General features: G+C 49.1%; 2 protein-coding genes across 2 annotated transcripts; both read left to right on the forward strand.

Annotated features, from left to right (window-relative positions):
- The first annotated feature begins 2,867 nt into the window (after positions 1-2,867).
- LOC138719623 (T-cell surface glycoprotein CD8 alpha chain-like) lies at positions 2,868-5,010 on the forward strand. Its single transcript, XM_069854923.1, has 3 exons — positions 2,868-2,972; positions 3,530-3,637; positions 4,806-5,010. Exons 1-3 carry the CDS (start codon positions 2,885-2,887, stop codon positions 4,934-4,936), a joined length of 327 nt encoding a protein of 108 aa, XP_069711024.1. The 5' UTR covers positions 2,868-2,884; the 3' UTR covers positions 4,937-5,010.
- A 2,671-nt stretch (positions 5,011-7,681) lies between these two features.
- Positions 7,682-17,039, forward strand: LOC138720403 (T-cell surface glycoprotein CD8 alpha chain-like). Its single transcript, XM_069856584.1, has 5 exons — positions 7,682-7,715; positions 13,971-14,159; positions 14,703-15,071; positions 15,632-15,739; positions 16,909-17,039. Exons 1-5 carry the CDS (start codon positions 7,682-7,684, stop codon positions 17,037-17,039), a joined length of 831 nt encoding a protein of 276 aa, XP_069712685.1.
- Positions 17,040-22,253: the final 5,214 nt, after the last annotated feature.

The following is a 22,253-nucleotide window of genomic DNA, read 5'->3' on the forward strand; positions in this document are numbered from 1 at the left end:
TGTTTAAGAAAGAATAGCTGTCAGCTCTACACCACTGTGCCTACTAAACCATGTCCTGAAATCCCATCTACAGAGTTTTTTAATACCCCAACTTCCCTGGGCATCCTGTGCCAGTGCTTCACCACTCTTACTGTAAATAAATGTTTCCTAATATCCAATCTAAACCTCCAATGGCACCAGTTGATCTTGTCCAAGGTCAAGGACACATCTACATCCAGGAGAGGAACTTCTGGCCTCCAGTTTGACACCTGGGACTGATTTATATTAAAACTTACTGTTATTCAGAGACAAGAGAGAAGTCAGATGATCCCACTACTAAAGTCAATAGCCCATCATGGATGATCCTTTACTTGTATCAGTTCTCCCAGTACATCCATCCCCACATCTCTGAGGACACATGCTATGAGATGTGTTTTCATTGCATGCAGTTGATGTTGAGGTTGGGTGTTCTTCGGGGAGTTTGGGGAGCTTTCTTTCAATTTACAAAGGAAGAACAAAATCAAACCTGGGAATTCAGGATGTGATCAAATTCTTTGCTAACTGTCACAGTTATTCACTGACAGGGGGAGAATCAAAGGGTAAATCTCCATTGTTTGAATAAGAACTATTTGTGTCAAGTTAATCTGGTGGTTGAAGTCTCTCAAGGCAAGATGTTTCCTTTTTGTGTGGTTTCAGCAAGGGTGAACAATTTTGGGATGGCCTGAGCATGGGGATGCAGGAAGGAGGAGCGGAACAGGCAAGGTGATCCCTCCTTGACTGAGGAGGCTGTGTCGCTCTTTGGAAAGGATGTGATGTTATCAGGACCCTCTTGGGTAAAGAGAAGGTGTTTGGTATCTGGGGCAAAACGAAAATAAAGGATTTGTGAGGAAATTCAGTTCCAGTGAAGGGTTTGGAGTCATTTGTTATGGTTTCTTAATGGTGCTTCAAGGATTTTGCCTCCATGACTTGCCTGGAGATTCAGACTGATGATGATTGATCCTGAGGTAGGATCAGATACCACCGCCTGCTGTCTCCAAGATATCTGGGGAGTTGCAGCAGCTCCACCTCCACAGAAGCCATGGACAAGCCCTTTGCTTTGGCTGCAGGTTGCATTTGTTGGCCGGGATTCTGCTGCCGTCACTTGCATACACTCAAGGGGTCTCTTGTGGATGGCAGAACACAACGTATTTTATTAAACAATATGGTAATATTTACACGTATATTTGTTATCCTTGAGCGTGTGCATTACTGACGTGCAGGTGAGTTCTTCAGGTGTTCAATTGTTCTCTTTGCAATTCTTCTGTGCAATTGCTCTGCAAAAGCCACATGTAAGGCAGGTGGTCCATGATCTGAAACCCACTGAGAAAGTCCCAGACTACAGGGCTACGCATTTTTTATTTGTTTCAACATCTTGTGCTTTTCTTCTGTAACCACAGGAGCTTCCGCCCAGCCCCAAGAGCCCTTGTGTGCCTCACCAGAGAGGGTCCTTGCTGCTGCCTCCAGGTGACCAGTTGCACGTGGGTCTGGGTGGTGCTTCCTGGAGCTTCGCACACACAATAGCAACAGCTTCACCAGACAGCGAGGCACTGGGCTGCTCTATTGTTTATTTCTTTGGTTTGCACTTCTTGGCTTTCCTGCTGCTTGTTTTTCTGTGGGAGGTGTTTCTCCATCACTCCTTTGCCAAGAAAGCTCCTTTTTCCGGGGTGTCAGAAACCAAGGGCTGCTGACTTTGACGATGTTGCTATTGTGGCTGCTGCCCAGGCCTGCTGTGATGTGTGTAATTCATATTTTCATGAGGCTGTGAGGCCGACGATGTCTACCTGAAATAGAGCAGATTTTGTCAAAATAAAGAGGAACTAGGGTATATTAATTATGATTAATTAGAGAACAATCGAACACCTGAAGAAGTCAGCTGCATCACATCCTCTCCAAAGAGCGACACAGGCCGCCAAGTCAAGCAACAAAGATCATTTCTGCTCTGCCACATCATCCCCAAGGACGGCCACCCCCGGGAGAAGATGGTCGGGTCTCCTGTGCTGCTCCTTCTGCTGGCTCTGGGGCTCTGTGAGTATGGACACAGGGTTGTGCATCATCGACCCCGGGAGGGCAAGAAAACCCCTTCCACTGCATCCAAGAAATTGGGCTAAATGGTTAGAGGGAAAATAAAAGAACAAAGCCAAAAGGCTGCCTTTGAGGTTGGTTGAGTAATTCTAGAGGGAAAGGCGGCAGCGTCTCAGCAAGCGTAGGGCAGCCGGAGGGGTGGCTCAGCATCGTGCACACCGGGAAGGGAGCCCAGATGGAGAGGTGGTTCTGATGGGGAGGGGAAAAGGGAAAATGGTGCTTTACTAGTCATTGTTTCTAGGGAGTCACTTCAAATAGGCTGGGAAGGGGTAACATCTTTGAGGAGGCTGCTTTTCTGAAGGGCAGCACCCATCATTAAAGCCCAGGTGGCGGAGGGCTGAGCTCTCTCCTTGAACAATCCTAGCAACAACTCCAAGTTCAAGTCAGCCGAACACCATGGTCCTCCCTTGGAATTTGACCTCACAACCCATGGACAAGGAACGAGGTTTTCCAGAGGGGACACGTCTCCCCAGATGGTTCCCATGAGGATTTTTCTCCTGCAGGTTGTCCTGGGATCTGGGGCCAGAGCTACAGCATGAGAATCGGGTTTCGTGACAGAACCATCACGCATCCCCAGCTGGGACAGCGACTGGAGCTCGAGTGTGAGTCCAGCAAGGAGGACAGCAGCGTATTCTGGGTCCATCTGGACAAGCATTGGACCCTTCACTTCATCGTCTACACATCCTCCAAAGACTGGAACTCCTTCCCAGGGAACAAACAGACATCCTTACGCTATGAGGCATTAAAACACAAGAAGTTCTACCGGCTGGTAGTGAAGTCTTTCATGTCACAGGATGAGGGCTACTATTTCTGCCTCATAAAGAGCAACCAGATGCTGTTCTTCAGCCCTGGCCAGCCTGCCTTCTTTCCAGGTCAGAAACCTCTCCACCCAACCTTGCTTAGCTCTGCCAAAATGTCCAGCACCCCCTGCCCATGCCCTTTTCAATCCATTTCCATGCTCGCTTGCCCAAGGCAAACCACATTCTCCTGCCAGAAGCTGCCTGCTTGCTGTTTCTTCCCATGGTATCAGCCCTGCCCAAAGGCAAAGATGAACGGGCAGACCCAACATCACCTCCCCATCCCCACTTCTCCATCTCATTCATGGCTCTGAAGGGACCAAAGCCACATCCACCTCCTCCCTCACCTTACACAAGTCCCAAAGGTCCTACCACCCTCAGGGTACTTGAGCTTTCTGAGAGTGGCAGCAGGAAGCAAGAACTAAGGAGCCTGTAACTCCTTATTGTGCCTTGGCAGAGCTTCCCTTGGGAACTCACCAGCCAAAACATACTCTGTGATGTTCCAGTGGAGTTGAGCCCTACGCTGGCCACTGAAGCAGCCGTGCCCTAGCAGGGGTGGGAGAGAAAAGGGCAGGAGAGTGCTGTTTTATCTTACCTTCCCATATGATATATTCCTCCATTTCCCTTTATAGTCATCACCACAACAGCACCCACCATGGCAGCAGCCCCCACCACAGCAGCCCCCACCACACCGCGTGGCGTCACCGAAAACAACACCTGCGTGAAGACCCTGGAGCAAGGTAGCCCAGCTGCAGGGAGGGAGAGGGGAAGAGCTGGGCTCTGCTCCACTGACACCGAGGGGATCCAGCAGGCATTTTGGGATGGGGAGGAGAGAGGAAAACCTCAGAGCTTTGTCACAATTGAATACCTTGCTGTGTGCCCCTGGAAGGGTTAAACTCCAGTGTTTCACACAGTTAGGAAAGGCTAAATATAACATAAAAAGCACCAGCATGTTTTATGCCTCGGCACAGCAGGGAGAAGTGGAGGGAGAGCAGAGGCTGGGGGGCAGGGGCTGGTTTTAGCCTTGGCAGGGGACACGACAAAACTTTTGGCTGCGTGTCATTAATGGCAAGAGGTTTAACAAGGCCAAATGCCGGGTCCTGCACTTAGAATCATAGAATCATAGAATCAGGGAGGTTCTTCTCCCTCTGTACTCGGCACTGGTGAGACCGCTCCTCGCATCCTGGGGTCAGTTCTGGGCCCCTCACCACAAGAAGGATGTTGAGGCTCTGGAACGAGTCCAGAGAAGAGCAACAAAGCTGGTGAGGGGGCTGGAGAACAGGCCTTATGAGGAGCGGCTGAGAGAGCTGGGGGTGTTTAGCCTGGAGAAGAGGAGGCTGAGGGGAGACCTCATTGCTCTCTACAACTACGTGAAAGGAGGTTGTGGAGAGGAGGGTGCTGGCCTCTTCTCCCAAGTGACGGGGGACAGGACGAGAGGGAATGGCCTCAAGCTCCACCAGGGGAGATTTAGGCTGAATATTAGGAAGAAATTTTTCACAGAAAGGGTCATTGGGCACTGGCAGAGGCTGCCCAGGGAGGTGGTTGATTCACCTTCCCTGGAGGTGTTTAAGGAATGGGTGGACGAGGCGCTGAGGGTCATGGTTTAGTGATTGATAGGAATGGTTGGACTCAATGATCAGGTAGGGTCTTTTCCAACCTGGTGATACTATGATTCTATTCTATGATCCTATGTCCTTCCTCAAGGCTCCAGGAAATCTCTGAGAACAGTAGGACTAAGAAAGGCCTGTGCTGCACTTGCAGATATCCATGGAGGGCCAGGAGAAGCCCTGTGCTTCACGGCCAACCTCACTGAATGCCAGGCATGTCCCTTGGTAGATCCCTCTACAAGTTGGTAGTAACAGCAGCCGTGAGCACCTGGTGGACCTTCCTTTTTCTTTATTCCTGCAGAGAATGGCAAGAACAAAGAGCCGGTTTATGCCTGTGACATCATCTGGATTCCCTTGGCAGGCTCCTGCCTCCTGCTCCTCAGTGCGATCATGGTCACTGTCAAGCTCTGTCGACGAAACACTCGCCCATAACCCAGAGCTGGTCCAAATTCCCTCTGAGATCACACAGAGCCAAGAGCCCTCCCTGAGCACTAGCACTACCCACTGACCTGCAATGTTGATAACCTACAATGGCCACTCAATGATCTTTTTCTGCCTTTTAGAGCTGATGTCACTTATCAGTGCAAACCTATTAGCTGCAATTAATTTTTGCAGCCTGAGCCCTCCCGGACAGGATTTACCTTGTGCTAAGATGCAACAGACCATGGCTTGAACATCTTTCCTTGACATAAGTGCTGGCAACTACACCAGGCTGGATCCTGCAGCACCCTGAGATGTTCTCAAAGGACCCTGAGAAGGGTGAACGCTGTGACTGGCTCTGCACTGGGGGCACTGGGACTGGTGTACCAAGGAGATTCAGATGTGCTGGAAAGATGCTCTGAGAGCTTCTTGGCTTTGATCTCTGTCGGCCCTTCAGTCATTGCAAAGATGCTTTTAGTTTGCTCCTGCTCAAGCTGGTTGGTAAGACTTTCTAACAAAACTCTGAGAGCAACCAGCAACCAGCAGGAGCAGGTCACTGCACAGCTGTAAAGGCCATGAACAGGCATGTTAATTAGAAACAGTGAATGCATCACTCAACACAGATGCAGGAGGAGCATGTGCGAGTGTACAGCAAGGCAGTGGCACAGCATCATCCCTCTGGCCATATCTTTCCCCATCCCAGGCAGAGGGAGGTGTCATTCCCCATTTTAACTTAGTTTTTTCCATAGAAGCTAGACTCAGCCCAGGCCACAGTTGCTCCTTGCAATGGGTATTTCCCCTAAATGACTCAGTAATAAAGCTCATACTGGACCACACCGAGATGGCTTTCCCAGGCTGTGATGCTCAGCCAGGCTCTCAGGCCACTCAGCTGGTGGCTGCAGGGATCTCCGACCCCAGAGCTCATCCCACCAGGGATGCTGTGGGGAAGGGTCCCTGAGCATCTCTGCTTCCAACACATCACACCAGCAGCTTATTGTAGCCTCTGTGAAAGCTCTAATGAACTAAAACCACCATTTTTCTATCCTGCAAGAACTCGGCACACAGAGCTTCACCCCAGGAGCGGATGGGTGTCATGAGATGTATGTTTTAGAGACCAGCTATAAGGAAACCCCTTTGAAACTTCCCATGGGCAAAGGCTTATTCTTTCTATAACAGTGTTTTCCCTTCTGCCTGCGGCTGCTTTTTTGCATCCTGACCTTAGTGTCTATCCCTGCACGACCTCTCCCACCCCTCGCCCAGCACAGGAGATGCCTCCCAGGGCCAGAGAGCTGGAGCTGCAGCTGGGCAGCAGAAGGCAGACTGCAACAGCCCAATCCTTCTCTCCCATGGCAAGGTAAGTGGCTGCAGGGATCACCTTGCCCGTTCTGCTCCTCCTTCCTGCATCCCCATGCTCAGGCCACCTCAAAAGTCCCCAGATCTTGCTGAAACCACAGAGGATGACAACATCTTGCCTTCAGCCATCAGATTAACCAATGGTTCTCTGCCTGCTAGTGAATAACAGGCAGCAAAGAATTTGCTCAGATCCTGAATTCCCCAATTTGGCTTCTTTGTTCCTTTGTAAACTGAAAAAAACCTAAAAAACCAAAAAAATACCCAGAAGAGAAGGAGGACAGCAACAGTCAAGGATGCTGGACGTTCTGTTGGAACATAGGTTTGGGCAGTTTAACAATGGAAATGGTGAAAATATTGCAGCAGTAATTCTTATGACCATCATCAGGGTGATTTAAGACAGTAAATTTCAGAGAGAATTAAGCAGCAGGTTTCATAATTTTGAAAGCCAAAGGAAAAAATTAGCTCTCCTTTCATTGACTTTTTTTCCTAGAGCATATGTAAGAAAGAAACAGAAGCGCTAATAAAAAAGTTGCTTTAATAGCTGAGAATATGATCCCAGTCCCCTGATTTCTACAGCTTTTTAGGTTTTTCTTCCCTACCTCATCACTCTGCTGCAAGCACGATGCGAGCATCCAAGAGTCAAGGATGCTGTGTTACAGCACATGAGGAATGAGAGGTGCTTCCATCACGGAAGCAAAAGGGAAAATATTTTTGTGCCTCTCTGTTAACGGCAAGGTGCCCGGATCCATGGAGGGAGAGATAGAGGTGATGGTGTCACCCATCGCAATGTCAGCCCTGCCGAGATGTCCTGGCAAATGAGGGGCCTTTAATTCATTCCTTGTTTCCTTCCAGGGATGAGCCAGCCTTCTCCTCTCTCCCACTGTCACCCTCCTCCCCACAGTGAGTAAGATCCATTCCTAGAAGGGAAAACAATGGGATTTTATGTATCATCCCAAACCCTCAAATGAGCAGCTAGTAAATGGTGTCACCTTCTTCATTGATATCAAAGGATCTATATTGCGTGCACTCAGGATGAGATCTGCTGCTTCCATGGAATTGCATACAAATATTTGTTATTCCAGCTTTCATTTACCTGGATCTCATATCAGAACAAGTTAAAAATATATCCGTATGCATTCCGCTTCTCCGCCACCTTGCTATGGGAAACATTTGATAGGAATGGTTGGACTCGATGATCTGGTGGGTCTTTTCCAACCTGGTGATTCTATGATTCTATGATTCTATGATCCCTTCCAGTTTATACAGCAGCGGTTCTTTCACATGAAACCAAACTCTCCCCATTCTTTAAATATTTGCAACAGAACAGGTGGTTTAACTTTCCTCCCAGGCTGTTTGTTTCTTCTGCTCAAATTCAACCTCTCTGCCTTCAAGACATGCAGGAGCATGGAGGAGAACTCAATCACGCCTTTAGGCAGGGGTATGGCATGATTACTCTTTGCGCTTTTGGATCTAGTTAATAAATTAAATCCAGACAGGAAACACTCAAAAAAATCCCAAGGGTGGCATCAGAGCAGATTATTTTGTCTGCAAGGTCCAAGGTATCTATGTGCTGTTTGCAATGGGGATCTCATACAACCAACTCATTCAGTTAATTTGATGTAAAAACCCCAAACCTCCTAAGACAAGTCACTTGGAGGAAGCAGCTGGCAGGCAATATGAAAAGGAAACCTGATCAAAGGGCAAAGACCTCTCCATCTTCTTGGAAAAATTCCGTGGAGGGGTCAGGAGCTCTCACACATCCAGGCTGACGCAGGAACCCTGGAGCTTGTCTCCTTGCCTTTTTTGGGGTCAGGCAATGGGTAAAAGCTAAATTTGTCTTGCCCAACCAGACCGAGTGTCTGCATCACACAGCAGAAAACCCAGTCCTGCAGAAATTGTGGGTGTCCCCAGGTGAAGCTTTGCAATGTTGAGTATTTCAAGGATTGAGCTTTGCCAGGGAACACCAAAAAAACCCCTGATTTTAAATATCCATTCCGGAGGTTGGATACCAAAATGTGGGATATGAAAACCCTACCTCCCCCCAGGCCTGGGCAGGGAGGAGGCTGTGGCTTAGGAGACATCCCTCTGCCCACAGCTATGTGTGTGATCTCATTGACCAAGTTTCCTGTTGCTCCCTCCCAACACCGAGACCCGAGGCTGCAGGCTGCGCAGGGAGCACGAAATGTAGCACAAACACTACGTGTATGGCCGCTGCCTTCAGGGATGGGCAGAGCATCCCCAGAGGAACTGTTTTTGTGGGGATCTTCCATGTAGCAGCATGGCCAGTGGCAGAAACCACAGCTGAGTCTCGTCATATCTGACATCTCTTCAACTACCACCACAGGAGGTGATGCTGGGCTGCTGGGACTGCAGGCAGGGTCTCAGGCAGAACTGCTGCTGTTCCTCAGCAAAGCTCAAGACTCAATCATTTCCCAGCATAAGCATGAGGCAAACTCTCCACTGAAGCATCAACAAGCATGATGACCCTGGAGACTTTTTGACCCACCAGTCAGGTGAAACGTCCATATTATGAAGAGATCAGAGTGCAGGACTGTTTGTGGTTTCTATACTGTATTTTAAGGTATGTGATGCTTACACTAAGAGTAGGCAGAAGGGGGTGCAGTATTGGCCACTGAATTGGAAACATGCAGCTACAGTGGAAAGAAGGTGTGAGATTAGCTGGTGCATGAGAACTGTACTTGATGTTCTCCAAACCCCTTCAATGTTGCAGCTTTACAAAGAAAAGGGGGGCAGCAATGGCTCATAAACCACAGCTTCATTTCACACTGGAAAATATAATATGGTATAGTCTCAACCCTTCTTTTTCCATCTGTTTGAAACAGAAGTTTGTGATTTGTGACTAAACTCTGAAATCTTCATTAAGAGTTTCCATGCCTCCTTACAAACGAGATCTTTCAAAGGTTAACAGTAGGCAGTGCTGCAGCAATCACAATCCCATGTCACACCCTGCGTTATCACTAACTGGTCCCTTGCAGGCACCAAGCAGCAATCGCTCAGCAGCAGCCACGCAGCATCATTGCTTGGCAATGGGAAGTTCTCATGCAGCACGATGAGGAGGTACCATGGGCAACAGAAACATTGTCCCTGAGACAACACCACCATTCTGATGCTGCTTTTGTGTCTACCACCCATCAGAGCATAACCCCCATGTCCTGAGATGTGCTCCTGCAGCCAGTCCCACAGTGCTGCGAGACATCCATGCCATGTCTGATATTACTGATATGGAGAAACTGAAGAGTTTCTTTCCGCTATGCAAAAGTCACTGATCCTTGCACAAAATGACTGCAGAATCAATCATATCTGACACTCAGCACCTCCTCCAGCTCTTATGCCCCACGCACCCTCTCACGCAGTCATAGAATCATTGAGGTTGGAAAATACCTCTAAGACCATCCAGTCCAGCTGTCAGCTCTACACCACTGTGCCTACTAAACCATGTCCCAAAATGCTGTCTACACAGTTTTTTAATACTTCCAGGGATGGGGACTCCCCCACTTCCCTGGGCATCCTGTGCCAGTGCTTCACCACTCTTTCTATAAATAAATGTTTCCTAATATCCAACCTAAACCTTCAATGGCACCAGTTGATCTTGTCCAAGGTCAAGGACACATCTACATCCAGGAGAGGAACTTCTGGCCTCCAGTTTGATACCTGGGACTGATTCATATTAAATTTACCATTATCCAGAGAGAAGAGAGAAGTCAGGTGATCCCACTACTAAAGTCAATAGCCCATCATGGATGATCCTTTAATTGTATCAGTTCTCCCAGTACATCCACCACCTGAGGACATACATTATGGGCTGTAGGTAAGCATGCATGCTTGACTGAAGAATGAAAGCTTAGTCCTGGCAAACATTCAGCTCCTGCATCTTTTCCCAGCACATTCATCTCCATTCAAACCCTGTTGAACAACGAGAATCAGAAACTTCCTTGCTTTGGTCTCGGGGGGGTGAAATTGAAATTTCAGCCCTGATGCATGGCAGGAACCAGTTCACTTCAACACCTCAGAAAACACGAACCTCAACTTTAGTCATCTACAAGGCAGGCTCAGGGTTTCAGTTTCTTGACACTGTTCCTCTACCAGCCCATGAAGGCAGAAACTTCCCAAGAGCAGCTCATCCCACTGAAAAAGGAAGGTGTCTTCTGCTTAGAATAAGAATAAACTGTCCGCTGAAACCAGAAGCAGCCTATGCAAGTAGCATCACAAGGTGTCTTATATGGAGACAGCTGGAGAACCCTGGAATGACCTCACGCCTGATGTTCACATTTGCTTGATGTGATTTTCACATCCAGATCCTCATAATGTTGTCATTAATGAACCCTAGTTACTCTTTATTTTGCTAAAACCTGCTCTGTTTTAGGTAGAATTCACAATTGTCAGAGTCTCATGGAAGTATAAATTTCACACATGGCAGCAGGCCTAACAACAGCTTCCCTCCCTCGCTGCCATGTTTCAATGCCCAAGGGAATAAACCCAGTTCCAAAATCAGGTTCCGTAACTCATCTCTAAGCAGCAGCTACAATAGCAACGTCATCAAAGTCAGCAGCACTTGGTTTCTGACACCCCGGAAAAGAATCACAGAATCACAGAATAACCAGGTTGGAAGAGACCCACCGGATCATCAAGTCCAACCGTTCCTACCAAACACTAAACCATATCCCTCAGCACCTCGTCCACCCGTGCCTTAAACACCTCCAGGGAAGGTGAATCAACCACCTCCCTGGGCAGCCTGTTCCAGTGCCCAATGACCCTTTCTGTAAAGAATTTTTTCCTAACGTCTAGCCTAAACCTCCCCTGGTGGAGCTTGAGGCCATTCCCTCTTGTCCTGTCCCCTGTCACTTGGGAGAAGAGGCCAGCACCCTCCTCTCTACAACCGCCTTTCAGGTAGTTGTAGAGAGCAATGAGGTCACCCCTCAGCCTCCTCTTCTCCAGGCTAAACAACCCCAGCTCTCTCAGCCGTTCCTCATAAGGCCTGTTCTCCAGCCCTTTCACCAGCTTTGTTGCTCTTCTCTGGACTCGCTCCAGAGCCTCAACATCCTTCTTGTGGTGAGGGGCCCAGAACTGAACACAGGATTCGAGGAGCGGTCTCACCAGTGCCGAGTACAGAGGGAGGATAACCTCCCTGGACCTGCTGGTCACACCGTTTCTGATACAAGCCAAGATGCCATTGGCCTTCTTGGCCACCTGGGCACACTGCTGGCTCATGTTCGGTCGGCTGTCAACCAACACCCCCAGGTCCCTCTCCTCCAGGCAGCTTTCTAGACAGACTTCTCCTAGTCTGTAGCACTGCACAGGGTTGTTGTGCCCCAAGTGCAGGACCCGGCATTTGGCCTTGTTAAACCTCATGCCATTGGACTCTGCCCAGCGGTCCAGCCTGTTCAGATCCCTTTGCAGAGCCTCCCGACCCTCCACCAGATCGACACTTCCACCCAGCTTAGTGTCGTCCGCAAACTTGCTCAGGGTGCACTCGATGCCTTCATCCAGATCATTGATAAAGACATTGAACAGGGCTGGACCCAGCACCATTTCCCACCACTCTCTGGGCCCGGCCATCCAACCAGTTTTCCACCCAGGAGAGTGTGCGCCTGTCCAGCCCAGAGGCTGACAGTTTCTCAAGCAGAACGCTGTGAGAAACTGTGTCAAAGGCTTTGCTGAAGTCCAGGAAGACCACATCCACAGCCTTTCCCTCATCCAGCAGCCGAGTCACTTTGTCATAGAAGGCGATCAGGTTAGTCTGGCAAGACCTGCCTTTTGTGAACCCATGTTGACTGGGCCTGATCACCCGGTTCTCTTGCATGTGCTTCATGATAGCACTCAAGATCACTTGTTCCATGACTTTCCCTGGCACTGAGGTCAGACTGACAGGCCTGTAGTTTCCTGGGTCCTCCCTGCGGCCCTTTTTCTAGATGGGCACAACATCAGCCAGCCTCCAGTCCAGTGGGACTTCCCCAGTCTTCCAGGACTGTTGGAAGATGATGGAAAGGGGTTTGGCCAGCACATCCGCCAGCTCCTTCAGTACCCTAGGGTGAATCCCTTCTGGCCCCATAGACTTGTGACTGTCCAGTCGGGCTAGCAAGTCTCTGACCACCTCCTCTTGGATCATGGGAGCCTCATTATGCTCCTCTAGCTCCTGGGTTTGTACACAGACGGAACGACCCTCCTTACGACTAAAGACTGAGGCAAAGAAGGCATTAAGTACCTCAGCCTTTTCCTCATCCCCTGTTACTGTTGTCCCTTCTGTGTCCAATAGGGACTGTATGGTCTCCCTAGTCCGCCTTTTATTATTTATATATTTGTAGAAAGATTTTTTGTTATCTTTCACTGACTTGGCCAATCCAATTTCTAGCTGAGCCTTAGCCCTTCTGATTTTTAACCTACACAATCTCACTTCCCTCCTGTAGTCCACCCAAGAGGCCTGTCCCTTCTTCCAGAGGCCATAAACATTTCTTTTCTTCTTGATATCCCTCAAGATCTCTCTATTCAACCAAGCTGGCTTTCTCCCCTGCCGGCTTTTTTTCCAGAACACAGGGATGGCTTTCTCCTGAGCTGCTAGGACCACCCCTTTGAAGAGCTCCCAGCCCTCCTGGGCTCCCTTGCCCTTGAGTACTGTCTCCCATGAGACTTCACCAACCAGCCTGCTGAAGAGATCAAAGTCTGCCCTCTGGAAATTTAATGTTACCGTCTTGCTAACCACCCTCTTCACTTCACCTAGAACAGAAAATTTTATAATCTCATGGTCGCTTAGTCCTAGGCGTCCACCTACCGCCACATCCCCTACAAGGCCCTACAAAGGGAGCTTTCTTGGCAATGGAGTGATGGAGAAACACCTCCCACAGAAAAACAATCAACAGGAAAGCCAAGAAGTGCAAACCAAAGAAATAAACAATAGAGCAGCCCAGTGCCTCGCTGTCTGGTGAAGCTGTTGCTATTGTGTGTGCGAAGCTGCAGGAAGCACCACCCAGACCCATGTGCCAGTGGTCACCTGGAGGCAGCAGCAAGGACCCTCTCTGGTGAGGCACACAAGGGCTCTTGGGGCTGGGCGGAAGCTCCTGTGGTTACAGAAGAAAAGCACAAGACGTTGAAACAAATAAAAAATTCATAGCCCTGTAGTCTGGGACTTTCTCAGTGGGTTTCAGATCATGGACCAGCTGCCTCACACAAAGCAGTTTTTGCAGAGCAATTGCACAGCAGAATTGCAAAGAGAACAATCAAACACCTGAAGAACTCACCTGCACGTCAGCAATGTACACACCCGAAGATAACAAATATGCATGGATAGATTCCATGAAACACCTCTTGCAGCTTCTTATTAAAATACGGTGTGTTCTGCCATCCACAAGAGACCCCTTGAGTGTGTGCAAGTGACGGCAGCAGAATCCCGGCCAACAAATGCAACCTGCAGCCAAAGCAAAGGGCTTGTCCATGACTTCAGTGGAGCTGGGGCTGCTGCAGCTCCCCAGATGGCTTGGAGACAGCAGGCTGTGCTGTCTGATCCTACCTCAGGATCAATCATCATCAGTCTGAATCTCCAGGGAGATTCAAAATTGAGGCAAATTCAAAGATTGAGGCAAAATCCTTGAAGCACCATTAAGAATCGATAACAAATGACTCCAAACCCTTCACTGGAACTGAATTTCCTCACAAATCCTTTATTTTCATTTTGCCCCAGATACCAAACACCTTCTCTTTACCCAAGAGGGTCCTGATGACATCACATCCTCTCCAAAGAGCGACACAGCCCGCCAAGTCAAGCAACAACGATCGTCTTTGCTCCGCCACATCGTCCCCAAGGACGGCCACCCCCGGGAGAAGATGGTCGGGTCTCCTGTGCTGCTCCTTCTGCTGGCTCTGGGGCTCTGTGAGTATGGACACAGGGTTGTGCATCATCGACCCCGGGAGGGCAAGAAAACCCCTTCCACTGCATCCAAGAAATTGGGCTAAATGGTTAGAGGGAAAATAAAAGAACAAAGCCAAAAGGCTGCCTTTGAGGTTGGTTGAGTAATTCTAGAGGGAAAGGCGGCAGCGTCTCAGCAAGCGTAGGGCAGCTGGAGGGGTGGCTGCAGCATCGTGCACACCGGGAAGGGAGCCCAGATGGAGAGGTGGTTCTGGTGGGGTTGGGGAAGAGGTAAAAGAGAGTTGAGTAGTCATTGTTTTCAGGAATGCAATTCAGATAAGCTGGGAGGGGGTGACATTGCTGAGGAGGCAGCTGAAAAGCTTTTCTAAAGCCCAGGTGTTGGACGGCTGAGCTCTCTCCATGCATGATCAGAGCAAATTTCAAGTCAGCCGGACACCATGGTCCTCCCTTGGAATTTGATGTCACAGCTCATGGATAGGGAATGAGGTTTTCCAGAGGGGACACAGGTCTCCCCAGATGGTTCCCATGAGGATTTGTCTTCTGCAGGTTGTCCTGGGATCTGGGGCCAGAGCTACAGCATGAGAATCAGGTTTCATGACAGAACCATCACGCATCCCCAGCTGGGACAGAGACTGGAGTTTGTGTGTGAGTCCAGCAAGGAGGACAGCGGCGTATTCTGGGTCCATCTGGACAAGAGTCAGACCCTTCACTTCATCGTCTACATTTCCTACCTGCCCCGGGTCACCTTCCAGGGAAATGAACAGACATCCTCACGGTATGAGGCAACAAAAAATGGGAGATTCTACCGGCTGGCAGTGAAGTCTTTCATGTCACAGGATGAGGGCTACTATTTCTGCCTCATGTACAGGAACCGAATGCTGTTCTTCAGCCCTGGCCAGCCTGCCTTCTTCCCAGGTCAGAAACCTCTCCACCCAACCTTGCTTAGCTCTGCCAAAATGTCCAGCACCCCTGCCCATGCCCTTTTCAATCCATTTCCATGCTCGCTTGCCCAAGGCAAACCACATTCTCCTGCCAGAAGCTGCCTGCTTGCTGTTTCTTCCCATGGTATCAGCCCTGCCCAAAGGCAAAGATGAACGGGCAGACCCAACATCACCTCCCCATCCCCACTTCTCCATCTCATTCATGGCTCTGAAGGAATAAGATCAAAGCCACATCCACCTCCTCCCTCACCTTACACAAGTCCCAAAGGTCCTACCACCCTCAGGGTACTTGAGCTTTCTGAGAGTGGCAGCAGGAAGCAAGAACTAAGGAGCCTGTAACTCCTTATTGTGCCTTGGCAGAGCTTCCCTTGGGATCTCACCAGCCAAAACATACTCTGTGATGTTCCAGTGGAGTTGAGCCCTACGCTGGCCACTGAAGCGGCCGTGCCCTAGCAGGGGTGGGAGAGAAAAGGGCAGGAGAGTGCTGTTTTATCTTACCTTCCATATGATATATTCCTCCATTTCCCTTTATAGTCATCACCACAACAGCACCCACCATGGCAGCAGCCCCCACCACAGCAGCCCCCACCACACCGCGCGGCGTCACCGAAAACAACACCTGCGTGAAGACCCTGGAGCAAGGTAGCCCAGCTGCAGGGAGGGAGAGGGGAAGAGCTGGGCTCTGCTCCACTGACACCGAGGGGATCCAGCAGGCATTTTGGGATGGGGAGGAGAGAGGAAAACCTCAGAGCTTTGTCACAATTGAATACCTTGCTGTGTGCCCCTGGAAGGGTTAAACTCCAGTGTTTCACACCAGTTAGGAAAGGCTAAATATAACATAAAAAGCACCAGCATGTTTTATGCCTCGGCACAGCAGGGAGAAGTGGAGGGAGAGCAGAGTCTGGGGGGCAGGGGCTGGTTTTAGCCTTGGCAGGGGACACGACAAAACTTTTGGCTGCGTGTCATTAATGGCAAGAGGTTTAACAAGGCCAAATGCCGGGTCCTGCACTTAGAATCATAGAATCATAGAATCAGGGAGGTTCTTCTCCCTCTGTACTCGGCACTGGTGAGACCGCTCCTCGCATCCTGGGGTCAGTTCTGGGCCCCTCACCACAAGAAGGATGTTGAGGCTCTGGAACGAGTCCAGAGAAGAGCAACAAAGCTGGTGAGGGGGCTGGAGAACAGGCCTTATGAGGAGCGGCTGAGAGAGCTGGGGGTGTTTAGCCTGGAGAAGAGGAGGCTGAGGGGAGACCTCATTGCTCTCTACAACTACGTGAAAGGAGGTTGTGGAGAGGAGGGTGCTGGCCTCTTCTCCCAAGTGACGGGGGACAGGACGAGAGGGAATGGCCTCAAGCTCCACCAGGGGAGATTTAGGCTGAATATTAGGAAGAAATTTTTCACAGAAAGGGTCATTGGGCACTGGCAGAGGCTGCCCAGGGAGGTGGTTGATTCACCTTCCCTGGAGGTGTTTAAGGAATGGGTGGACGAGGCGCTGAGGGTCATGGTTTAGTGATTGATAGGAATGGTTGGACTCAATGATCAGGTAGGGTCTTTTCCAACCTGGTGATACTATGATTCTATTCTATGATCCTATGTCCTTCCTCAAGGCTCCAGGAAATCTCTGAGAACAGTAGGACTAAGAAAGGCCTGTGCTGCACTTGCAGATATCCATGGAGGGCCAGGAGAAGCCCTGTGCTTCACGGCCAACCTCACTGAATGCCAGGCATGTCCCTTGGTAGATCCCTCTACAAGTTGGTAGTAACAGCAGCCGTGAGCACCTGGTGGACCTTCCTTTTTCTTTATTCCTGCAGAGAATGGCAAGAACAAAGAGCCGGTTTATGCCTGTGACATCATCTGGATTCCCTTGGCAGGCTCCTGCCTCCTGCTCCTCAGTGCGATCGTGGTCACTGTCAAGCTGTGTCGACAAAAGACTCACCCATAACCCAGGGCTGGTCCAAATTCCCTCTGAGATCACACAGAGCCAAGAGCCCTCCCTGAGCACTAGCACTACCCACTGACCTGCAATGTTGATAACCTACAAAGGCCACTCAATGATCTTTTTCTGCCTTTTAGAGCTGATGTCACTTATCAGTGCAAACCTATTAGCTGCAATTAATTTTTGCAGCCTGAGCCCTCCAGGACAGGATTTACCTTGTGCTAAGATGCAACAGACCATGGCTTGAACATCTTTCCTTGAGATAACTGCTGGCAACTACACCAGGCTGGATCCTGCAGCACCCTGAGATGTTCTCAAAGGACCCTGAGAAGGGTGAACGCTGTGACTGGCTCTGCGCTGGGGGCACTGGGACTGGTGTACCAAGGAGATTCAGATGTGCTGAAAGATGCTCTGAGAGCTTCTTGGCTTTGATCTCTGTCTGCCCTTCAGTCATTGCAAAGATGCTTTTAGTTTGCTCCTGCTCAAGCTGGTTGGTAAGACTTTCTAACAAAACTCTGAGAGCAACCAGCAACCAGCAGGAGCAGGTCACTGCACAGCTGTAAAGGCCGTGAACAGGCATGTTAATTAGAAACAGTGAATGCATCACTCAACACAGATGCAGGAGGAGCATGTGAAAGTGTACAGCAAGGCAGTGGCACAGCATCATCCCTCTGGCCATAACTTTCCCCATCCCAGGCAGAGGGAGCTGTCATTCCCCACTTTAACATGGATTTTTCCATAGAAGCTAGACTCAGCCCAGGCCACAGTTGCTCCTTGCAATGGGTACCTCCTCTAAATGACTCAGTAATAAAGCTCATACTGGACCACACCGAGATGGCTTTCCCAGGCTGTGATGCTCAGCCAGGCTCTCAGGCCACCCAGCTGGTGGCTGCAGGGATCTCCGACCCCAGAGCTCATCCCACCAGGGATGCTGTGGGGAAGGGTCCCTGAGCATCTCTGCTTCCAACACATCACACCAGCAGCTTATTGTAGCCTCTGTGAAAGCTCCAATGAACTAAAACCACCATTTTTCTACCCTGCAAGCACACGGCACACAGAGCTTCACCCCAGGAGCAGATGGGTTTCCTGAGATGTATGTTTTAGAGACCAGCTATAAGGAAACCCCTTTGAAACTTCCCATGGGCAAAGGTTTATCCTTTCTAAAACAGAAAGTTTTCCCCTCTGCCTGTGGCTGCTTTTGAGATGCTTGAGACATCCTGACCTTACTGTCTATCCCTGCACGACCTCTCCCACCCCTCGCCCAGCACAGGAGATGCCTCCCAGGGCCAGAGAGCTGGGGCTGCTGCTGGGCAGCAGAAGACAGACTGCAACAGCCCAATCCTTCTCTCCCATGGGAAGGTAAGTGGCTGCAGGGATCACCTTGCCCGTTCTACTCCTCCTTCCTGCATCCCCATGCTCAGGCCACCTCAAAAGTCCCCAGATCTTGCTGAAACCACAGAGGATGACAACATCTTGCCTTCAGCCATCAGATTAACCGAAATCCAGTAGTTCCCATTTGAAGAACTGGAATTTACCCCATGGTTCTCTGCCTGCTAGTGAATAACAGGCAGCAAAGAATTTGCTCAGATCCTGAATTCCCCAATTTGGCTTCTTTGTTCCTTTGTAAACTGAAAAAAACCAAAAAAACCAAAAAAATACCCAGAAGAGAAGGAGGACAGCAACAGTCAAGGATGCTGCGTGTTCTGTTGGAACATAGCTTTGGGCAGTTTAACAATGGAAATGGTGAAAATATTGCAGCAGTAATTCTTATGACCATCATCAGGGTGATTTAAGTCAGTAAATTTCAGAGAGAATTAAGCAGCAGGTTTCATAATTTTGAAAGCCAATGGAAAAAATTAGCTCTCCTTTCATTGACTTTTTTTCCTAGAGCATATGTAAGAAAGCAACTGAAGCGCTAATAAAAAAGATGCTTTAATAGCTGAGAATATGATCCCAGTCCCCTGATTTCTACAGCTTTTTAGGTTTTTCTTCCCTACCTCATCACTGTGCTGCAAGCACGATGCGAGCATCCAAGAGTCAAGGATGCTGTGTTACAGCACGTGGGGAATGAGGGGTGCTTCCGTCATGGAAGCGAAAGGGAAAATATTTTTGTGCCTCTCTGCTAATGGCGTGGTGCCCGGATCCATGGAGGGAGAGATAGAGGTGATGGTGTCACCCATCGCAATGTCAGCCCTGCCGAGATGTCCTGGCAAATGAGGGGCCTTTAATTCATTCCTTGTTTCCTTCCAGGGATGAGCCAGCCTTCTCCTCTCTCCCACTGTCACCCTCCTCCCCACAGTGAGTAAGATCCATTCCTAGAAGGGAAAACAATGGGATTTTATGTATCATCCCAAACCCTCAAATGAGCAGCTAATAAATGGTGTCACCTTCTTCATTGATATCAAAGGATCTATATTGCGTGCACTCAGGATGAGATCTGCTGTTTCCATGGAATTGCATACAAATATTTGTTATTCCAGCATTCATTTACCTGGATCTCACATCAGAACAAGTTAAAAACATATCCGTATGCATTCCGCTTCTCCGCCACCTTGCTATGGGAAACATTTGATAGGAATGGTTGGACTCGATGATCTGGTGGGTCTTTTCCAACCTGGTGATTCTATGATTCTATGATTCTATGATCCCTTCCAGTTTATACAGCAGCGGTTCTTTCACATGAAACCAAACTCTCCCCATTCTTTAAATATTTGCAACAGAACAGGTGGTTTAACTTTCCTCCCAGGCTGTTTGTTTCTTCTGCTCAAATTCAACCTCTCTGCCTTCAAGACTTGCAGGAGCATGGAGGAGAACTCAATCACGCCTTTAGGCAGGGGTACGGCATGATTACTCTTTGCACTTTTGGATCTAGTTAATAAATTAAATCCAGACAGGAAACACTCAAAAAAATCCCAAGGGTGGCATCAGAGCAGATTATTTTGTCTGCAAGGTCCAAGGTATCTATGTGCTGTTTGCAATGGGGATCTCATACAACCAACTCATTCAGTTAATTTGATGTAAAAATCCCAAACCTCCTAAGACAAGTCACTTGGAGGAAGCAGCTGGCAGGCAATGTGAAAGGGAAACCTGCTCAAAGGGCAAAGAAAGACCTTTCCAACTTCTTTGAAAAATTCCATGGAGGGGTCAGGAGCTGTCACACATCCAGGCTGACGCAGGAACCCTGGAGCTTGTCTCCTTGGTTTTTTTGGGGTCAGGCAATGGGTAAAAGCTAAATTTGTCTTGCCCCACCAGACCGAGTGTCTGCATCACACAGCAGAAAACCCAATCCTGCAGAAATTGTGGGTGTCCCCAGGTGAAGCTTTGCAATGTTGAGTATTTCAAGGATTGAGCTTTGCCAGGGAACACCAAAAAAACCCCTGATTTTAAACATCCATTCCAGAGGCTGGATACCAAAATGTGGGATATAAAAACCTTCTCTCTCCCCAGGCCTGGGCAGGGAGGAGGCTGTGGCTTAGGAGACATCCCTCTGCCCACAGCTATGTGTGTGATCTCATTGACCAAGTTTCCTGTTGCTCCCTCCCAACACCGAGACCCGAGGCTGCAGGCTGCGCAGGGAGCACGAAATGCAGCACAAAAACTACGTGTATGGCCGCTGCCTTCAGGGACGGGCAGGGCATCCCCAGAGGAACTGTTTTTGTGGGGATCTTCCATGTAGCAGCAAGGCCAGTGGCAGAAACCACAGCTGAGTCTCGTCATATCTGACATCTCTTCAACTACCACCACAGGAGGTGATGCTGGGCTGCTGGGACTGCAGGCAAGGTCTCAGGCAGAACTGCTGCTGTTCCTCAGCAAAGCTCAAGACTCAATCATTTCCTAGCCTAAGCATGAGGCAAACTCTCCACTGAAGCATCAACAAGCATGATGACCCTGGAGATTTTTTTAACCCACCAGTCAGGTGAAACGTCCATATTATGAAGAGATCAGAGTGCAGGACTGTTTGTGGTTTCTATACTGTATTTTAAGGTATGTGATGCTTACACTAAGAGTAGGCAGAAGGGGCCACTGAATTGGAAACATGCAGCTACAGTGGAAAGAAGGTGTGAGATTAGCTGGTGCATGAGAACTGTACTTGATGTTCTCCAAACCCCTTCAATGTTGCAGCTTTACAAAGAAAAGGGGGCAGCAATGGCTCATAAACCACAGCTTCATTTCACACTGGAAAATATAATATGGTAGAGTCTCAACCCTTCTTTTTCCATCTGTTTGAAACAGAAGTTTGTGATTTGTGACTAAACTCTGAAATCTTCATTAAGAGTTTCCATGCCTCCTTACAAACGAGATCTTTCAAAGGTTAACAGTAGGCAGTGCTGCAGCAATCACAATCCCATGTCACACCCTGTGTTATCACTAACTGGTCCCTTGCAGGCACCAAGCAGCAATCGCTCAGCAGCAGCCACGCAGCATCATTGCTTGGCAATGGGAAGTTCTCATGCAGCACGATGAGGAGGTACCATGGGCAACAGAAACATTGGCCCTGAGACAACACCACCATTCTGATGCTGCTTTTGTGTCTACCACCCATCAGAGCATAACTCCCATGTCCTGAGATGTGCTCCTGCAGCCAGTCCCGCAGTACTGCGAGACATCCATGCCATGTCTGATATTACTGATATGGAGAAGCTGAAGAGTTTCTTTCCGCTATGCAAAAGTCACTGATCCTTCCACAAAATGACTGCAGAATCAATCATATCTGACACTCAGCACCTCCTCCAGCTCTTATGCCCCAAGCGCCCTCTCACGCAGTCATAGAATCATTGAGGTTGGAAAATACCTCTAAGACCATCCAGTCCAGCCGTCAGCTCTACACCACTGTGCCTACTAAACCATGTCCCAAAATGCTGTCTACACAGTTTTTTAATACTTCCAGGGATGGGGACTCCCCCACTTCCCTGGGCATCCTGTGCCAGTGCTTCACCACTCTTTCTATAAATAAATGTTTCCTAATATCCAACCTAAACCTTCAATGGCACCAGTTGATCTTGTCCAAGGTCAAGGACACATCTACATCCAGGAGAGGAACTTCTGGCCTCCAGTTTGATACCTGGGACTGATTCATATTAAATTTACCATTATCCAGAGAGAAGAGAGAAGTCAGGTGATCCCACTACTAAAGTCAATAGCCCATCATGGATGATCCTTTAATTGTATCAGTTCTCCCAGTACATCCACCACCTGAGGACATACATTATGGGCTGTAGG

The sequence above is a fragment of the Phaenicophaeus curvirostris genome, chromosome 4 (assembly GCF_032191515.1).
Source record: "Phaenicophaeus curvirostris isolate KB17595 chromosome 4, BPBGC_Pcur_1.0, whole genome shotgun sequence".
NCBI lineage: Eukaryota > Metazoa > Chordata > Aves > Cuculiformes > Cuculidae > Phaenicophaeus > Phaenicophaeus curvirostris.

Bases quoted from the DNA above. Each gene is read 5' to 3' on its own strand.
- LOC138719623 (XM_069854923.1), top strand. From the start codon at position 2,885: ATGTCACAGGATGAGGGCTACTATTTCTGCCTCATAAAGAGCAACCAG. The intron at 2,973-3,529 runs GTCAGAAACCTC...TTCCCTTTATAG, and splicing joins CCAGCCTGCCTTCTTTCCAG to TCATCACCACAACAGCACCC. The intron at 3,638-4,805 runs GTAGCCCAGCTG...TTATTCCTGCAG, and splicing joins CGTGAAGACCCTGGAGCAAG to AGAATGGCAAGAACAAAGAG.
- LOC138720403 (XM_069856584.1), top strand. From the start codon at position 7,682: ATGGAGGAGAACTCAATCACGCCTTTAGGCAGGG. The intron at 7,716-13,970 runs GTATGGCATGAT...ATTTTGCCCCAG, and splicing joins AATCACGCCTTTAGGCAGGG to ATACCAAACACCTTCTCTTT. The intron at 14,160-14,702 runs GTGAGTATGGAC...TGTCTTCTGCAG, and splicing joins TCTGCTGGCTCTGGGGCTCT to GTTGTCCTGGGATCTGGGGC.